The sequence below is a fragment of the Erinaceus europaeus genome, chromosome 23 (assembly GCF_950295315.1).
Source record: "Erinaceus europaeus chromosome 23, mEriEur2.1, whole genome shotgun sequence".
Lineage (NCBI taxonomy): Eukaryota > Metazoa > Chordata > Mammalia > Eulipotyphla > Erinaceidae > Erinaceus > Erinaceus europaeus.
In genome coordinates this window covers 4,537,201-4,555,189 of record NC_080184.1, presented here as the reverse complement: position 1 = coordinate 4,555,189, position 17,989 = coordinate 4,537,201, and the positions used below count along the sequence as shown (strand labels likewise).

The 17,989-nt window shown below is 41.6% G+C and overlaps 1 protein-coding gene across 1 annotated transcript in view; it reads right to left on the bottom strand.

Annotated features, from left to right (window-relative positions):
• Positions 1 to 6,056: 6,056 nt before the first annotated feature.
• The window catches only part of LOC103122227 (vomeronasal type-2 receptor 116-like), a 38,971-nt gene continuing 27,038 nt past the window's right edge, over positions 6,057 to 17,989 (bottom strand). Inside the window, exons 9-10 of the mRNA XM_060182252.1 lie at positions 17,652 to 17,772; positions 6,057 to 6,979 (exon numbers count right to left, since the gene is read on the bottom strand). Of these exons, the coding sequence (XP_060038235.1) occupies positions 6,057 to 6,979; positions 17,652 to 17,772 (1,044 nt within the window). The remainder of the gene's footprint in view (positions 6,980 to 17,651; positions 17,773 to 17,989) is intronic.

Sequence of the window (17,989 nt, the reverse complement as noted above, 5' to 3'; positions counted from 1 at the left end):
ATCCCCATGCAGTGTATCATGTCCTGGGGTGATTCCAGATGTGTGTGGCAGAGTCCTATCCATGCAGGTATGGTCTCTTCTTAGCAGAAGAAAGACAATGCCTCCAGCATGTTCCTCTGTGCAGCCCTCTGTGTTTATCCCAACTCAGCCTTCAGAGAAGATATTTCCATCCAGAATTCCACCCAGAGTAAATTCACACAGAGACTGGCCTGAGGTCGCAGTTCACACTCTAGCTCCACTGAGGGCTCCTCTTCCCATGCCTGAGAAAAGGTGGTCCATCTTTCATCAAACCCTGACCGTGGCTTCCATCCCTCAACTCACTTTTCCTCCCTGGAAGCACAGAGAAGGTTTGGGGGAAGGATGGAGTCAAAATGAACCAGTGGGCCATGGGGAGAGGGTGCTGACAGCTCCAGCCCATGGAGACCTGATTCAGTGGGACTGTTTAGAAACTGAGTGGTGGGAGGACAGAGTAGGAAATGGGGTTTCTCCTCTGTGTTTGAGAGAAAGAGAACTGTCTTTTTTTTGCCTCCAGGATTATTGCTAGGGCTCAGTTCTGACACTATAAATCCACAGGCCCCGCCAGCTATTTTTCCATATTATTGCATAGGTTAGAGATAAATTGAGAGAGGAAATGGTGTGATACAGAGGAGGAAGAGAGAAAGAGAGACACCTACAGACATGCTTCACCACTTGTGAAGTATTCCCCCCCCCACATGTGGGGAGCCAGGGGCTCTGACCCCTGTCCTTGTGCTTAAGGATCCTTGTACAATGTGTAAGCAAAAGCCAGGTGCACCATGCCCAGCCATCCAGAATGCTGGAGAGGTTGTGGGGACAAAGGAACCCTCCTGCACTACTTGTGGCAATGTAAGTTGGTCCAACCCCTGTGGAGAGCAGTCTGGAGAACTCTCAAAAGGCTAGAAATGGACCTACTCTATGATCCTGCAATTCCTCTCCTGGGGATATATCCTATGGAACCCAACACACCCATCCAAAAAGATTGGTGTACACATATGTTCTTAGCAGCACAATGTGTAATAGCCCAAACCTGGAAGCAACCCAGGTGTCCAACAACATATGAGTGTCTGAGAAAGTTGTGGAATACTACTCAGTTTTTAAAAATGGTGATTTCACCATTTTTAGCCCATCTTGGATGGAGCTTGAAAAAATCATGTTAAGTGAAATAAGTCAGAAACAGAAGTGCCGGGCTAGCTTCGCTGGTGGGAGACAGACGATCAGGGACTGATGGCTGGCTGGGAAGCAGTATCTCTTTATTTATGTGGAACGCAGCACAATCTAATCTATCTCTAATCACAATCCCATCCTTATATATACTTGCCAAGTAGGGTGGAAACAGGATGTGACATAGAGAAGGTGGAGCGAAAAAAGACTGGTGGAAATCAGGGAGTACTAGGAGAAGGGGCAGAGCAAAAAGACATCATGAACCAGTGGGGATTAAACCAATGCCCTGCAGGCAGGGCGCTGATTAGTTAACAGTGGTTATGTAAATAAAATAGAGTGTTAAGCAGGGGGGATTAAACCAATGAAACAGAAGGGGTTTTAGAAGCAGAATTAGAAGCATACCAACACAGAAGGATGAATATGGGGTGATTTCACTCACAGTCAGAAGTTGACAAACAAGATCAGAAGAGTAAACACTGAGCAAAACCTGGACTGTAGTTGATGCATTGCACCAAAGTAAAAGACTCAGGTGTGGATAAGGGGAGAGTACAGGTCCTGGAAAAGGATGACAGAGGACCTGTTGAGGGTTCTGTTGTTATGTGGAAAACTGAGAAATGTTATGCATTGTACAAACCATTGTATTTATGGTTGAATGTAAAACATCCCCCAATAAATAATAAAAATTTTTTTTCTATTAAGATATGGTCACCCCATGAGAGCTTTAGTCTGTGGCCCCATGGATGCAACAGAATGTTGAGAGGGACCTTAAAGTCTCTTCTTGCATAGCAGGACATCTGTAATAAGGCACTTAATGTGTCAAGGAAAGAGGAGAGGGCCTTAGGGGGTACCTGCCCTCCTCTGTGTGCTGGGGGAGCAGAAGATCCAGGTTGGAGTGGGAGAGGAACAGACAGGGATTTACTGGGTGTGGGAAGGTGTTGGTGTCACTCCAAAGGGAGAGCGCTGAGGATAGGGAGATGGCAGGGAATGAAAGGGGGACCTGTGGGGTGTGGGACACACTGACACAGGGAGGGCTTCATCTTGTCCCAGGGCCCACTCAGAAAAGAATGGAGCCTGGGAGTTTGTGGTCCCATCTGGACTCTTAACCTTCTGGGTCTTCAGGCCCCAGACAGGGGTCTCCTGGGAACCTGTCCTAAGTCTGTGTCCATGGGGCCTGAGTCCTTCTATTAACTCTGGCCATAGCTCTAGCTCAGATATGGTGGAACAGGGACAATAAGGAATTAGGGGACATCAGGAAATAGACACAGATGACCTAGGGGGTGGAGTAGGGGCCAGGGGTGACAGGGGGTTATGTCTTAGCTTCAGGATTGACAAAGGAAAGGAATATTTTCTTGGTGGGAACATTTCCTGTCCTTCTTTTCTCTCCAGGGATGGAACTAGATTGTGGAATCCTAACGCCAGCATACGGGTCTCAGTTCCCCTAATGGGAAACAACCCAATCCAGTCTTGAGAACAGGTTCCACTCTTGTCACTCAGTATGTGGGGTCGTATCTTACCTAGCTGTTCATTCAGGATATGAATTGTTCACTCTGAGGATGGAGGGTGTTTCTCTGTGTCACAGCTGTGTGAATTCATCTTTTTAAAAAATTACTAGTGACTTAGTATAGATACACAAAACTAGGAGATAACAGGGGTATAATTGTGCACCATTCCCACTGGCAGGGTTCTTTTTTAACTTTCTTTATAAGTGATTTAATAGTGATTAACAAAATTGTGGCTTAAGAGGAGGACAATTCCCACCACCAGAGTTCCAATCCCATCCCCTCCATTGGAAGCTTTCCTACTCTTTATTCTTCTTGGAATATGGACTGATGTTCTTTATGGGCTACAGAAGGTGATTCCAACTGGCTTCTGTAATTGTTTCTCCATTGAACATGGGTGTTGACAGGTCAATCCAAACCCCCAGCCTATTTCTATCTTTCCCAAGTGGGGCAAAGCTCTGGGGAGGTAGGGTTCCTTGTTACACTGGTAAGGTTGTCTACTCAGGGAAGTCAGGTTGGTATCATGGTAGCATCTACAACTTGGTGGCTGAAAGTCATTAAGCTGTAAAGTAGAAGAAACTGTTTAGTAATCAGGAATCTAAGGGTAAAATGATCACAGAAGACATTTGGTGTCCTCCTGTTGAAAGGATCTAAGAACTTTATTTTAGGTATATTCCAATAGGCCCATGACTTTACTAATTTTTGACTGAAACAAACAGCAGTTGGGCTAGGAGTATTGTCTTGGAAGATGAAGTCAGAGTTGAGAATAGGCCAAGAAAGCTGGATCAGGCCAGAGAGTAGCTCCCAAATTTGAAGGAAAAAAAATATATAACATTAATTATATACCCCATCAATCTGACCTAGGGCTCATGTCTATTCCTATTTAGCACAGGAGCCTATGTAACCTCTTCATCCCTGTAGATCTGAGCTCACATCCCATGGTCATGGCTAGGAACATTCTAGGCTACACTCATTTCAGGACCAGTGTTCCTCAAGTGACAGAGTATGTTGACCCCTTCAGAGAGTGGGGTAGTTTTTACCATTGTTGTTCAACATTGAGGGCAAGGTCCTATAGAGGCCCACCAGAGGGTTTATGATGTTGTTTCTGGTGAAGATGACCAGTGGGAAAAGTTCTATGTGCTCACTTCCTCTGTTGGAAACAACAGTAATTCTCTCAAGGATACAGATATGGGTTGACTATTACTCTCATAATGATCTGTCTATATATAAATTCTTCTTAAGTGCTGCTTCACCAACAGTTTTCAGCTTCTTTCACATCATCTCTAGCAGATTTGAAGGAGTTGGAAAGCAGACTGTGTAGACATAGAGAGAGTGTAGCTCTGTGAACCACCTTGCAGAGGCTCTGGACCCAGGACATCCCATCCCTTATGAGGTGTCCCCCTCAGTCCTGTTCCACTTGCATATGAGATCTCTCCACATACAACTAGAGCTGGTAGGCAACAGTACCCTAGGGTCCTTCCCCTGGTTTATTATCACAGGGACCAAGTCTCTTTGGATTTCTAGGCCCTGCTGAGGCTCCCCCCTGTGGTGACACGGTATACTGGTGGCCATGGATGGAAGTCTCAGCACAGTGCTGATGTCGTCAGACTTGGCGATAGTATGCAGCGATCTGTGCAGGCACATGGTGGACTGTGGGAGGATCCAGTATGTGGTGGTGTACAAAGCATTGTGGGTAGGCTGAATAGACTTAAATGTACAGCCAGCCAGAAGTTACTGTCTCTTTGGCTGCTGCTGCTTCTCCTGGTCAGATGCATCTCGGCAGAGTATCCACCATGGCTACTTCTCCTGGGAACTGAACACGTGATTATGCTAGCTGGTAAAATTTTAGACCCCTAGAAAGCAAGCCATGAGCAACCTTTACCAGAGCTGATAATTGCTTATCTTATGGGACTAATCTTTTGATAACTATACTCAGGCTTATGGACCTAGTGTACTCTTAACCCTTGATGATGATTGTTATGTTGCCTTTTACCTGTTTCACCCTAATAAACCCTGTATTGATTAAACCAGTTCCTAGCTCCCCACTGTGAATGCTCTCACATGCCATAGAAGCCCCCAAACCAAACCTATTTTAAGTTAAATTACAATAGCCCACCAGGACACTGCAGACAGTTGAGTGTCAAGGACAACAGGTAACAGTTGGGATGTGGAAGTCTTCCAGAAATGAGAGAGCATTGTGATCAAATAGCATGTATGTCAAAATGTGACTATGTATTGTCTTATTCTGTGTTTGGGTTAATGGTTACTTCAACCTTCTCCCCAAGTTAGGGGTATATATGCCTGTTTTTTCCTTCAATAAACGAGTCACCCACCTTTCTGAGGCCTCTCCTGGAGCTGAATGTGTCTGTGATTCTCATTTCTCCGAACACATAGCCCCTGACATGCAGTTACCCAACGACTCCCAGAGGGCAGTTTTGACCCTCAATACCTGTGGCCGGGGGCACGGTGGGGGACCCAGAGCATCAGCCCGCAGACCTAGTCAAGGATGAGAAGCATCCAGCACCACAAGTGACCACAGGTGATGGTGCAGTTGGGGTCATGAGTGAAGATTGTTCATGCCACTGGCTGCAGACTGAGCAGCAGTATGGATGGGACAACAGTGGGGCCCATAGGCATTTGAAAGGTGGTAGTAGTGGGTCAAAATGGGGCTAGAACGGCAGGAAGTGAATCATAATAAACAGGAAGGAAGCAGATGTGCAGAAGCTGGGAAGCCAACGGGTTGTGGACAGTGTCATGTATTCATCATGTAGGCCACAAAGCTTGCATTTCTGTTTTTCTTTCTTTTATTTACTCTTTATTGGAGGATTAATGTTTTAGTATTGTGGTTTTTTGTTTTTCTTTTCCTTTTTTTCCTCCAGGGTTATTGATGTGACTCAGTGCCTGCACCATGAATACACTGTTCCTGGAGGCCATTTTCCCCCTATTGTTGCCCTTGTTGCTGTAGCCTTGTTGTGGTTATTATTGTTGTTGTTTATGTCATTTGTTGTTGGATAAGACAGAGAAAAATGGAGAGAAGAGGGGAAGACAGAGAGGGGAAAAGAAAGATAGACACCTGCAGACCTGTTTCACCACCTGTGAAGGAACTTCCCTGCAGGTGGGGAGCCAGGGGATCGAAACGGAATCCTTATGCCAGTCCTTGCACTTTGGGCCATGTGCACTTAACCTGTTGTACTACTGCCTGACCTTCATTATTGTGGTTTTTCATTGAACCACATATTTGGATTATTCTAATGGTTGTTCATCAATATATAGTTCTCACTAAGGTTGTTTCAGTCACATGAGACTACTGATATGGAAAATCTGATTGATTGATTTGTTAGGAATGCGGTGACTGTGACAGGCATGTGGGATAAAAACCTAAGTATGTGCATTTCTCCTGGGGTCCATTTTACTCTTTAAGTATTTCAAAGAGTTCTTGTCAGGTCTAATCAGAATAATGTAACACTTGGGAGCAAAGATGCACACTAGGAGACCAGCACTGGAGGCCAAGATGGAGAAGATCTCCAAGGCCACCATGAGCTTGCCCTGGGCACCGTGGTAGACAGGCAGAAAGGTCACCCAGATGCTGCAGAACACCAGCATGCTGAAGGTCAAGAACTTGGCTTCATTGAAGGCATCAGGCAGGTTGCGGACAAGGTAGGACAAGGAGAAGCTGACCAGGGCCAAGGAGCCCAGGTAGCCCAGCACACAGTAGAAGGCAGTGACTGAGCCCTTGTCACACACGATGAGCAGGTGCCTGGGCTCAGAGTGTGTGTCTAAATCAATGAAGGGGGGAGACAGTCCCAGCCAGATGCCACAGATAATCACCTGGACAAGAGTGCAGATGGGAATGACATAGTTAGAAGCCCCTGATGCCAACAGCCACCTCATGGTTCTTCCCAGCTTCATGGATTTGAATGCCAACAGCACAATAATGGTTTTTGCCAACACAGTGGAAAGAGCCACAGTGAACACAAGTCCAAATGTGATTTGCTGGAGGATGCAGGTGACTGGGTGTGGCCGACCAATGAAGAGAAAGGAGCAGAGGAAGCAGAGGAGGAGGGAGATGAGCAGGATGTAGCTAAGAGTCCTGTTATTGGCCTTGACTATGGGGGTGTCTTGGTGCTTCACAAAGATCCACAAAACCACCACTGTGATGACAGAGAAGCACAAAGCTGTGCAGGCCATAGCCATCCCCAAGGAATCTTCAATGGACAAGTAGGTCACCAACTTGGGGAGACAGTGTGTTCTCTCTTGGTTTGAATATTCTTGCTCAGAGCACTGGACACATTCTTGTGCATCTAGAGAGATAAGCAAGAATTGTATTTATTCACAACATTTATTTTTAATAATTTTAAAGTTTATATCCTTCAATCCATTATCTATAATGACTCCTTCAGATGCACACAGCAGATATACCAAGATAAGATTTCCCATTCTTGATCCTAGAGAAATGTTTAAAAATAAGACTGGCTACATTTCAAAAGAAATTTCAGTCTAAGGCCAGTCTAGATTGGGTAATCCTCTAGTTATGTGATTTACCTTTGACACTGATTCTGTATAATAGTTCTGTACAGTCAACACTGGTTTATAATAGACAAATTTGAAATTCTCTGAGTTAAAATGCTTTTATGGTTTAGAGTTCTTGTTTTTATTATTCACACAAAAGCTGAAAGAGAGAAAGTAGCATCTTTAATATCCTAAATCTCTGAGAAAATGTTTTTCTGCAATTCTTCTTGAATATTCTGATGAGAAATAAAATCTTCCCTTTATACAAATCAGTAATGTTTAAAGATATGGGGTTCACATAGCCCAGTTGCCTCAATATGAGAATGAAGTTAGTAGCAGGCATTTTTTTTTCTTTATTTTTCCAATAGGACAGAGAGAAACTGAGAAGGCCGGAGGGGATGGAAAGATAGAGACAAAGATAGATACCTGCAGACCTGCTTCACTGCTTGTGAGGTGTCCCTACTGCTGGTGTGGATGGAGGGTTCAAAACCTGATCCTTAGGCATAGGAAGACATTTGTTGTACTTTGATAATCTAATTGAAAATGCAGCCCATTAGGGAATTTTGTTGGCACGGTAGGACAGCTCTCTGAGGAGGGAAGCCTTTCTACTCACAGCAACTACATATAGTGGGCAAACTTCTGACTAGGCCGTGCAACATCAGAATACTCAGAGATGTTAAAACAACACATGGAAGTTTAGAACTTACAGCACAGGTGGTAGAGAATGATGTAGTTTCACATCAGTGAAAAATCAGATTTTAACAGGGTCGGGCGGTAGTGCAGTGGGTTAAAGTGCAGGTGGTGCAAAGCACAGGACTAGTGTCAGGATTCTGGTTCAAGTCTCTGGCTCCCCACATGCTGGGGAGTCACTTCACAGACAGTGAAGCAGGTTTGCAGATGTCTGTCTTTCTCTTCCCCTCTCTGTCTTCCCATCCTCTCTCCATTTCTCTCTGTCTCATCCAACAATGACAACATCAATAACAACAATAACAACTACAACAACAATAAAAAAGGCAATTAAAAAAGGGAAAATTTAAAAAATAAAAAAAAAGAAAAATCAGATATTGGAATAAGTCAGTGAGAAAAATCTTTTTTACTAGTAGGACAGTAAAATTAAAGTAAGAATTAAATAGTTAAGGGCTTAATGGAGGGGGCTGGACAGTGGTGAACCAAATTAAGCATACATTGTCACAAGTCCAAGAATCCATGCAAGAATCCCAATTGGAGCCCCTGGCTAACCACCTGTAGGTTGAACGCTTCTCAAAGTATATAATCTTCCTCTCTCTGTCTCTATCTTCCCTTACTCTCTCAATTTCTCTCTGTCTTAGCCAATAAAATGAGGAAAACATGGCTTCCAGAAGCAGTTGATAACACTGAGCCCCCACAATGTTGCTGGAGGGGAAAAATACTGATTCAATGGAAACATTGGGCCTGGAGAGATAGCATAATGTTTTGCAGAAAGATTTCATGTCTCATGCTCTGAGGTCAAAGGTTCAACCATCAACATCACCACAATCCAGAACTGAGCAGGGCTTAGGTTGGTATATTTCTTTTCTCTCATTTTTTTCTTTATTGGAGGATTAATATTTTCCATTCAACAGTGAATACAATAGCTTATATATACATAACATTTCTCAGCTTTCCACATAACAATACAACCCCCACTAGGTCCTCCATCATCTTTTCCAGGACCTGTACTATCCCCTGCACCAACCCACCCCAGAATCATTTACTTTGGTGCAATACACCAAGTTCTGCTTAGTGCTTTCTCTTCTCATCTTGTTTTTTGACTTCTGCCTGTGAGTGAGATCATCCTATATTCATCTTTCTGTTTCTGACTTATTTCACTTAACATGATTTCTTCAAACTCTATCCAAGATGGGCTGAAAATGGAGAAATCACCATTTTTAATAGCTGAGTAGTATTCTATTGTGCAATAGACCACAACTTGCTCAGCCACTCATCTGTTGTTGGACACCTGGGTTGCTTCCAGCTTTTAGCTATTACAAATTGCTATGAACATAGGTATATGTAGATCTTTCTGGGTGGGTATGTTTGGTTCCTTAGGGTATATCCCAGGAGATGAATTGCAGGGTCAAAGGGTAGGTCCATCTCTAACCTTGTGAGAATTCTCTACATTGCTCTCTCCACGGAAGTTGGACCAGTTTACATTCCCACCAGCAGTGCAGGAGGGTTCCTTTGTCCTCACAATGCCTCCAGCATCTGTTGCTGCTGCTTTTTTCAGATACATGACAGTCTCACAGGAGTGTAGTAATCTCATTGTTGTTTTTATGGTTGGTCTCTTTCTATCTCTGTCTTTCTCTTGGCAACTCTCTCATTAAGTAAATAAAATATAGATGTCAGTGGTGGTGCACCTGGTTAAGCACACACATTACAGTGTATAAAGACCTGGGTTCAAGATCCCAGTCAACACCTGCAGGGAGATAGCTTTGCAAGTCGTAAGCAGGGCTGTAGTTGTCTCTCTGCTCTGTCTCTTTCACTCTCTATCACCTCCTTCACTCTTGACAACTTCTTCTTCTTTTTTTTTTTTTTTTTTTTTGGCTTCCAGGGTTATTGCCTGTACTATGAATCCACTGATCCTGGAGGCCATTTTTCCCATTTTGTTGCCCTTGTTGTTTATGTTAATGTTGCCACTGCTGTTGGATTGGACACAGAGAAATCAAGAGTGATGGAGAATACAGAGAAGGTGAGAGAAAGATAAACACCTGCAGACATACTTCATCACTTGTGAAGTGACCCCCCCCTACAGGTGGGGAGTCTGGGACTCAAACCGGGATCCTTACACTGGTCCTGCACTTGCACCATGTGCACTTAACCTATTGCACTACTGCCAGTCCCCCCTCTCAATTTCTGAACCTCTCTAACCAATTAGTAAATAAAGATAATAAAATAAATGAATAGAAAATAAAACATTCAAGTATACAGGCCCTTTTCACTAAGTGGACAGAAAAAATCAGATGAAAGTAAAATTTGCGCTTAAGGGGGCGGGGCCAAAATGATAATGGAGAAGCTGCTATTGGCTTGAGCTCTGACAACATCTGCTGGAAACGGTAGGATTTTTTGCCTTTAGCAGGACAGTGAATAAGGGTTCGTTATTGTGACACCAAGGAGGTGACTATAGCTCAATTTTGGATAGAAAATAGAGAAAAAAGAAAGGAAAATTTGTTATTGCTATTATTATTCTTGAAGTGCACCCCTGCCTCCCCCCCATAATCAGACCCTGGGGGCCAGAGAGATGCTCCTAGAAGGCTCCCCCATTGAGCTTCTTTCTTTAATAATATTCCTGGCTCACCAGGGGTTCATTTCAATTCCAATCCTGTTCCTTTCTGAAACCCTTTGCCCTTTTTCTTTCTAACTGGCCAATTGGAGCTACAAATATTTGACTAGGCAGAGCCTTACTCAGAAAGAGAAAGACTGCCAGGGGTGATTTTTGTTTGTTTTATATTCTTAACAACAGGTGCCTCTATTCAGGGTACATGAGGCAATCTGGAGCCATCCAAGCTAAAGGCAGGACAGGTTTTTTACTCTGTTCATTTTATTATTAATACTATATATAGGTATATCTCTTCCCCCCCTCCATCAGTTGGACCAGAATGAACTCTTAGTGTATTTTCCATAGCTAGGGGACCAGGTGTCTTATCCATTGCTAGAGGAACTTGTTTCACTCTTTCTACCTCCCCTACCAACTCTCCCCCTTCTCCCTCCTCCTAGCTAATTAAATCATAATAATAATTATAATAATAAACTCTTTCCTTTCACTGCTGTTTTGTTACTATTCTTTTTCTTATCTTTCTTTTTTTCTTTCTTTTTCTCATTATTGTCATCATTTCTTCTTTCCTCCTTCTTTGGTTTTCTGAATTCACTGAAACACATTTGTGAATTATTTTGGGGAAGAAATCTGACTCAGAGTGGACTCTCTCTGTGTGTATCTCTGCTCTACTTCCCTTTCTCCTCTTGCTACCCCTAGAATATACAGTAGATAGTAGATTTGCATGATTGTCTATTCTTGGTATCCCTTTTTCTTTTCTATTTTTCCTCACTTGTATTGGTTGCTATTTTTTCTCACACTAGAGACATTGTTTGGCTAACTAATATTGGTTAAGCGGCTCCAATCCTTGCTTCAGTTGCTATTGTAATTTCTGAGGTTGGTGATTGCATTTGTCATAAATATATCTAGTATAGTGTGGCTTGTACTCAAAACACAACAACTGAAGAACAACGGAACATAAAAATAAAAAACACATTAATAAAGAATGGTTAGATCAAGAGCAAATAAAACTGCTGCTACAATGAATGAAGACAAAAACCCAGAAGAAACTATAAATTAGCCACATGTAACCATAAATAAGAAAGTAAGCAAGCAATAATAAAGTTTTTAACAGTAGAAATGAAAAAAATTTGGAGGAAAGGGCTAGCAATATTAGGGAAATAACAGATAAAACCCTCAAGAAAAATACTAATTACCTTGAGTCAATTAGAGAACTGAAAGCTGAAATAGCTGAAATGAAGAAAGCAGCAGAGGGAAGGAAAAGCAGACTACCAGAAGCAGAAAACAGAATTAGCCAGACAGAGGATGAGGTATAGAAACCTAAGAGGTGATAGAGCTCAAAAACAGATTGAGAGACACTGAAAACAACAGCAGAGACATATGGGATGATCTCAAAAGGAGTAACATTCATATAAGTGGCCTGCCAGAGGAAGAAAGAGAGGAAGGGGAAGCAAACATTCTAGAGGAAATTATAGAAGAAAACTCCCCAGACCTAAACAACAGAAAGGACATTAAGATTCCAGAGTCCCAGAGAGTCCCAAACAGAATCAACCCAGAGCTAAAGACACCAAGACACATCATAGTCCCAATGAAAAGAAGTAAGGATAAGAAAGGATCCTAAAGGCTGCAAGAGAAAAACAAAAAGTCACATGTCAATGGCTTAAACTCACCCATCAAAAGGCACAGAGGGAGGATAGATCAGAAAACATAACCCAACCATATGCTGCTTGCATGATTACCACCTGACACAACAAGATAAACACAGACTTAAAGTGAGAGGATGGAAAAATATCACACAGGCTAATGGACCACAAAAAAGGCAGGAACAGCCATTCTCATCTCTGACACAATAGATTTTAAATTAAAGTAATAAAAGATAGGCAAGGACATTACATGATGATTACAGCTTCAATCAGCCTAGAAGAGCTAACAATCAACATCTATGCACCAAATGAGGGACCATCTAATACAACAAGCACCTACTGAAAGAACTTCAAAAATATATAATAGTAATACAATAATAATGGGAGACTTTAACACTCCACTCTCACACTTAGACAGATCAACAAAGCAGAGAATCAAAAAGAAACAAGAGAATTAAATGAAGAGATGGTCAGACTAGACCTCCTGGACCTTTTCAGAGCCCTTCACCCCAGAAAACTGGAATACACATTCTTTTCAAATCCTCTCAACACATACTCAATGATAGACCACATGGTAGGCCTCAAAGACAGCATCAATAAATTCAAGAGCACTGAAATCATCCCAAGTACATTGTCAGACCACAGTGGAGTAAAACTAACATTTAACAACAAACAGAAAATTATTAAAAGTCACAGAATTTGGAAAATAAAGAACATACTGCTTAAGAACCACTGGTTCAGAGAGTCACTCAAGCAAGAAATCCAAATGTTCCTGGAAACAAATGAAAATGAAGACACAACCTATCAAAATATTTGGGAATATACTAAAGCAGTACTGAGAGGGAAACTAATAGCCATACAATCACATATTAAACAACAAGAAAAAGATCAAATAAACGACCTTACTGCACACCTTAAGAACAAAGAAACACTTAAGCATCCAGAAGGAAGAGGAACAAAGAAACACTTAAGCAACCAGAAGGACAGAAATCACTAAAATTAGAGCAGAAATAAACAACATTGAAAATAAGAAAACAATACAAAAGATCAACGAAGCCAATGTTGGTTCTTTGAAAGATTAAACAAAATTGACAAACCCCTAGCCACACTCACCAAACAAAAAAGAGAGAAGACACAAATTAGTAGAATTGTAAACGATGGAGGAGATATCACAACGGACACCAAAGAAAACCATTCAAAACTTCTATGAAGAACTATACGCCACCAAGCTAGAGAATCTGGAAGAAATGGAAGAATTCCTAGAATCATATGCCCTTCCAAAACTGAACCAAGAATAACTACAAAATCCAAATGCATCGATCACAGACAAAGTAATTGAAACCATTATTAAGAATCTCCCCAACAAGAAAAGTCCTGGACCAGATGGCTTCATAAACGAATTCTAGAAAACATTCAGAAAACAGTTAGTACCCATACTTCTAAAGATTTTCCATAAAATCGAAGATAGGAACACTACCTTGCACCTTGTATGAAGCCAACACCACCCTGATACAAAAGCAGACAAGGACATAACAACAACAACAACAACAATAACCAAAACTACAGACCAATTATCCCTGATGAACATAGATGCCAAAATATTAAACAAGATCTTGCCTGGTGGATACAGCAGCATATCAAAAAAAATGTTCATCATGACCCAGTGGGATTCATCCCAGGAGTGCAAAGGTGGTTCAACATCCGCAAGTCAATTAATGTCATTTACCACATCAATAAAAGCAAAGCCAAAAACCACATGATTATCTCAATAAATGCAGAGAAAGCTTTGACAAAATCTGACACCCATTCATGCTGAAAACTAAAAAAAATGGGAATAGACAGGAAATACCTCAAGATATTGGAATCCATATATAGCAAACCTACAGCCAACATCATACTCAAGGGTCAGAAGCTGAAAGCATTCCCGCTCAGATCGGGGACTAGACAGGACTGCCCACTATCACCATTACTCTTCAACATAGTATTGGAAGTTCTTGCCATAGCAATAAGGCAAGAGAAAGAAATCAAAGGAATACAGATTGAAAGGGAAGAAGTCAAGTTCTCACTATTTGCAGATGATAAGATAGTATACACAGAAAAACCTAAAGAATCCAGCAGAAAACTACTGAAAGTTATTAGGCAAGGTGTCAGGCTATAAAATCAATGTTCAAAACTCAATGGCATTTCTTTAGGCAAACACTAAATCTGAAGAATAAGACATCCAAAATCACTCCCATTCACTGTTGTGCAAAATCAATAAAATACCTAAGAATAAAGCTGACCAAAGAAGTGAAACACTTCTATACTGAAAACTATGAGTCGCTTTTCAAGGAAATAGAAACTGATAACAAGAAATAAACAGACATCCCATGGTCATGAACTAGAAGAATAAATATCATTAAAATGAATATTCTCCCCAGAGCCATATACAAATTTAATACAATACCCATCAAAGTGCCACCAAGCTTCTCTAAGAGAATAGAACAAAAACTACAATCTTTTATCTGAAACCAGAAAACACCTAGACTTGCCAAAACCTTCTTGAGGAAAAGAAACAGAAATGGAGACATCACACTCCCAGAAATCAAACTATATTATAAAGCCATCATCATCAAAACAATATGGTACTCGAACAAAAATAGGCATACAGACCAGTGGAACAGAATTGAAAGCCCAGAAATAAATCCCCACACCTATGCACATCTAATATTTGATAAGGGGGTCCAAAGTATTACATGGAAGAAGGAGGCTCTCTTCAACAAATGGTGCTGGGAAAACTGGGTTGTAACATGCAGAAGAATGATATTGAACCACTTTATCTCGCTAGAAACAAAAATCAATTCCAAATGGATAAAAGACCTGGATGTTAGTCTAGAAACAATTAAATACTTAGAGGAAAACATTGGTAAAACACTTTCCCACCTAACCTCAAGGATATCTCTCATGAAAAAAAACCAACTGCAAGGAAGACTAAAGCATAAAAAAACCAATGGGACTACATCAAATTGAAAAGCTTCTGCATAGCCCAAGAAACCGTCACACAAACAGAGACCCCTCACAGAATGGGAGAAGATCTTCACATGACATACATCAGACAAGAGACTAATAACCAAAATATATAATGAGCTCAGCAAACTTAGCAACAAAATAGCAAATGACCCCATCCAAAAATGGGCAGAGGATATGAACATAACATTCACTACAGTGAGTTCCAAAAGGCTAACAAACATATGAAAAATTGCTCCAGGTCATTGATTGTCAGAGAAATTCAAATAAAGACAACATTGAGATACCATCTCACCCCTGTGAGAATGCCATACATCAAAAATTCAGCAGCAACAAATGCCGGAGAGGCTTTAGGGACAGAGGAACTCTTTTGCACAGCTGGTGGGAATGTAAATTGGTTCAGCCCCTGTGGAGAGCAGTCTGTAGAACTCTCACAAGGCTAGACATGGAACTTCCATATGATCCAGTAATTCCTCTCCTGGGGATATACACCCAACCAAAAAGATGTGTGTACTCCTATGTTCATAGCAGCACAATTCATAATAGCTAAAACCTGGAAGCAACCCAGGTGCCCAAAAACAGATGAGTGGCTGAGAAAGCTGTGGTATATATACACAATGGAATACTATGTAGCTATTAAGAACAATGAATCCACCTTCTCTGGCCCATCTTCGACAGAGCTAGAAGGAATTATGTTAAGTGAGCTAAGTCAGAAAGATAAAGATGAGTATGGGATGATCCCACTCATCAACAGAAGTTGAGAAAGAAGATCAGGAAGGGAAACTAAAAGCAGGATCTGACTAAATTGAAAGTAGGGCACCAAAGTAAAAGCCCTGTGGTGAGTGGGAGGGCAGACATACAGCTTCCTGGGCAGGCGGGGCTGGTGGTTGGGGTGGATGTGTGGGATTAGACACAGTTTTTTGGTGGTGGGTATGGTGTTTATGTACATTCCTATTAAAGTGTAGTCATATAAATCACTATTTAATATGAGGGGGAAATTGATTGTATGTCTCAAAGTTTTTAAAATACAGATTGAGTCTTTTTAGTATATAGGCTGTGTCTTTGATATGAAGACTCTCTCAAAAGCCTAGACCAAGTAGATAAGAAGCAACTGGTGGCACAGCTATATACAAGATACTGGATATTATACAGCAAACCCTAACAAAGGGATTTTTCAAATTTAACCCAATTACCAAATAATGTGATGATAACAATAACTATCCATTGTCTTTTTGAACCCTAAGACGACAGCAGGAACCTCACATTTTCACTATAGAGCCTATATTTCCTCCCAGTCCTGGAACCGTAGTGTAGGGAACACTTTCCCACATGCCTCTCCCAATTCATATAACATAATATTGCATCTGCCGATAGCAACCTAATCAATGCAACAATTGCCAAATCAACATGCTTCAGCTCAGTCTGTGTCCTGGCACTTCAGGTGTGGAATCAAAACCCTTCAGCTTCATTACTCGGGTGAGACATTTCCTTTCATAGTATTCTCTAATTCCATCCCAGGTGGTTCAATTTTAACAAAGTCCCAAATCCTAGTTATAGACCAGGTTCCTTGAGAAAGAGCATATGTACACAAGTATTCATAAACTAGGGTAATATATATACCTGAAACCGAAGTACACTTGAGTTTGCAGTGAGTATCACTTCCCCCCAACACTTCCTCTCCACTACTGCAACCATTTGGTCCATGATTGCTCAACAATTTGTTTGGCTTTGTATGTTAACTCTCTTTTCGGCCACCAGGTTCCAGATGCCATCAAGATGCCGGCCAGGTTTCTCTGGACTGAAGACCCCACCAATGTGTCCTGGAGCTCAGCTTCCCCAGAGACCCACCCTACTAGGGAAAGAGAGAGGTAGACTGGGAGTATGGATCGACCAGTCAACGCCCATGTTCAGTGGGGAAGCAATTACAGAAGGCAGACCTTCCACCTTCTGCAACCCACAAGAACCCCGAGTCCATGCTCCCAGAGGGATTAAGAATGGGAAAGCTATTGGGGAGGGGATGGGATATGGAGACTGGGTGGTGGGAATTGTGTGGAGTTGTACCCCTCCTATCCTACAGTTTTGTTAAAATCTCCTTTCTTAAATAAAAAAAAAAGGTCTGTAGGATCCTGCTTTGAGACCCTGGCTCCCCACTGGTGGGGAGTTGGAGTCGCTTCACAGGTAGTGAAATAGGTCTGTAGGTGTCTATCTTTCTCTCCCCCTCTCTGTCATCCCCTCCTCTCTCCATTTCTCTGTCTTGTCCAACAATGACAACATCAATAACAACAAGAATTACTACTACAATAAAAAAATGAGGGCAACAAAAGGGAATAAATAAATACATTTTTTAATAAGTTAAAATAGGGAAATAAAACTTAAAGCAATTTGTGGGATGCAGAGGGCCATGAGGTGGTGTACCTGGCTACATGCACATGCTATCATTGGTGGAGTCCACTGCTATAATAGAAGCCAATATCCAGCTTTTGCTTTTCATTGAAGTAACAAGTGAGCATTGATAAGTTTTCCTACCTTGTGTATTTGAAATCTCCCCTGTCAGACAAAAGACACATTCAAAGCAGCAGATTGCCTTAGCCTGTATAACTTTCTTGAATCCTGGACCACACTTCTGTGTACACATAGATATGGGAGGCTAAGGTAGAAAGAGAAAGTCTGTCAGAACATTCGTTTTGTATTGTGGTATAAACAGATATCACAAATATATCATCTACAAGACTTTAAGAGTGGCATGCAGTCCAGTATTGTGAAATATATATATATATATATAATGACTATAGAACTGATGTTCAAACTCTGTCTTGTAGAGCTAGCTGGAATTCTTAGTATTCATTTCGTAATTGCCAGGAACT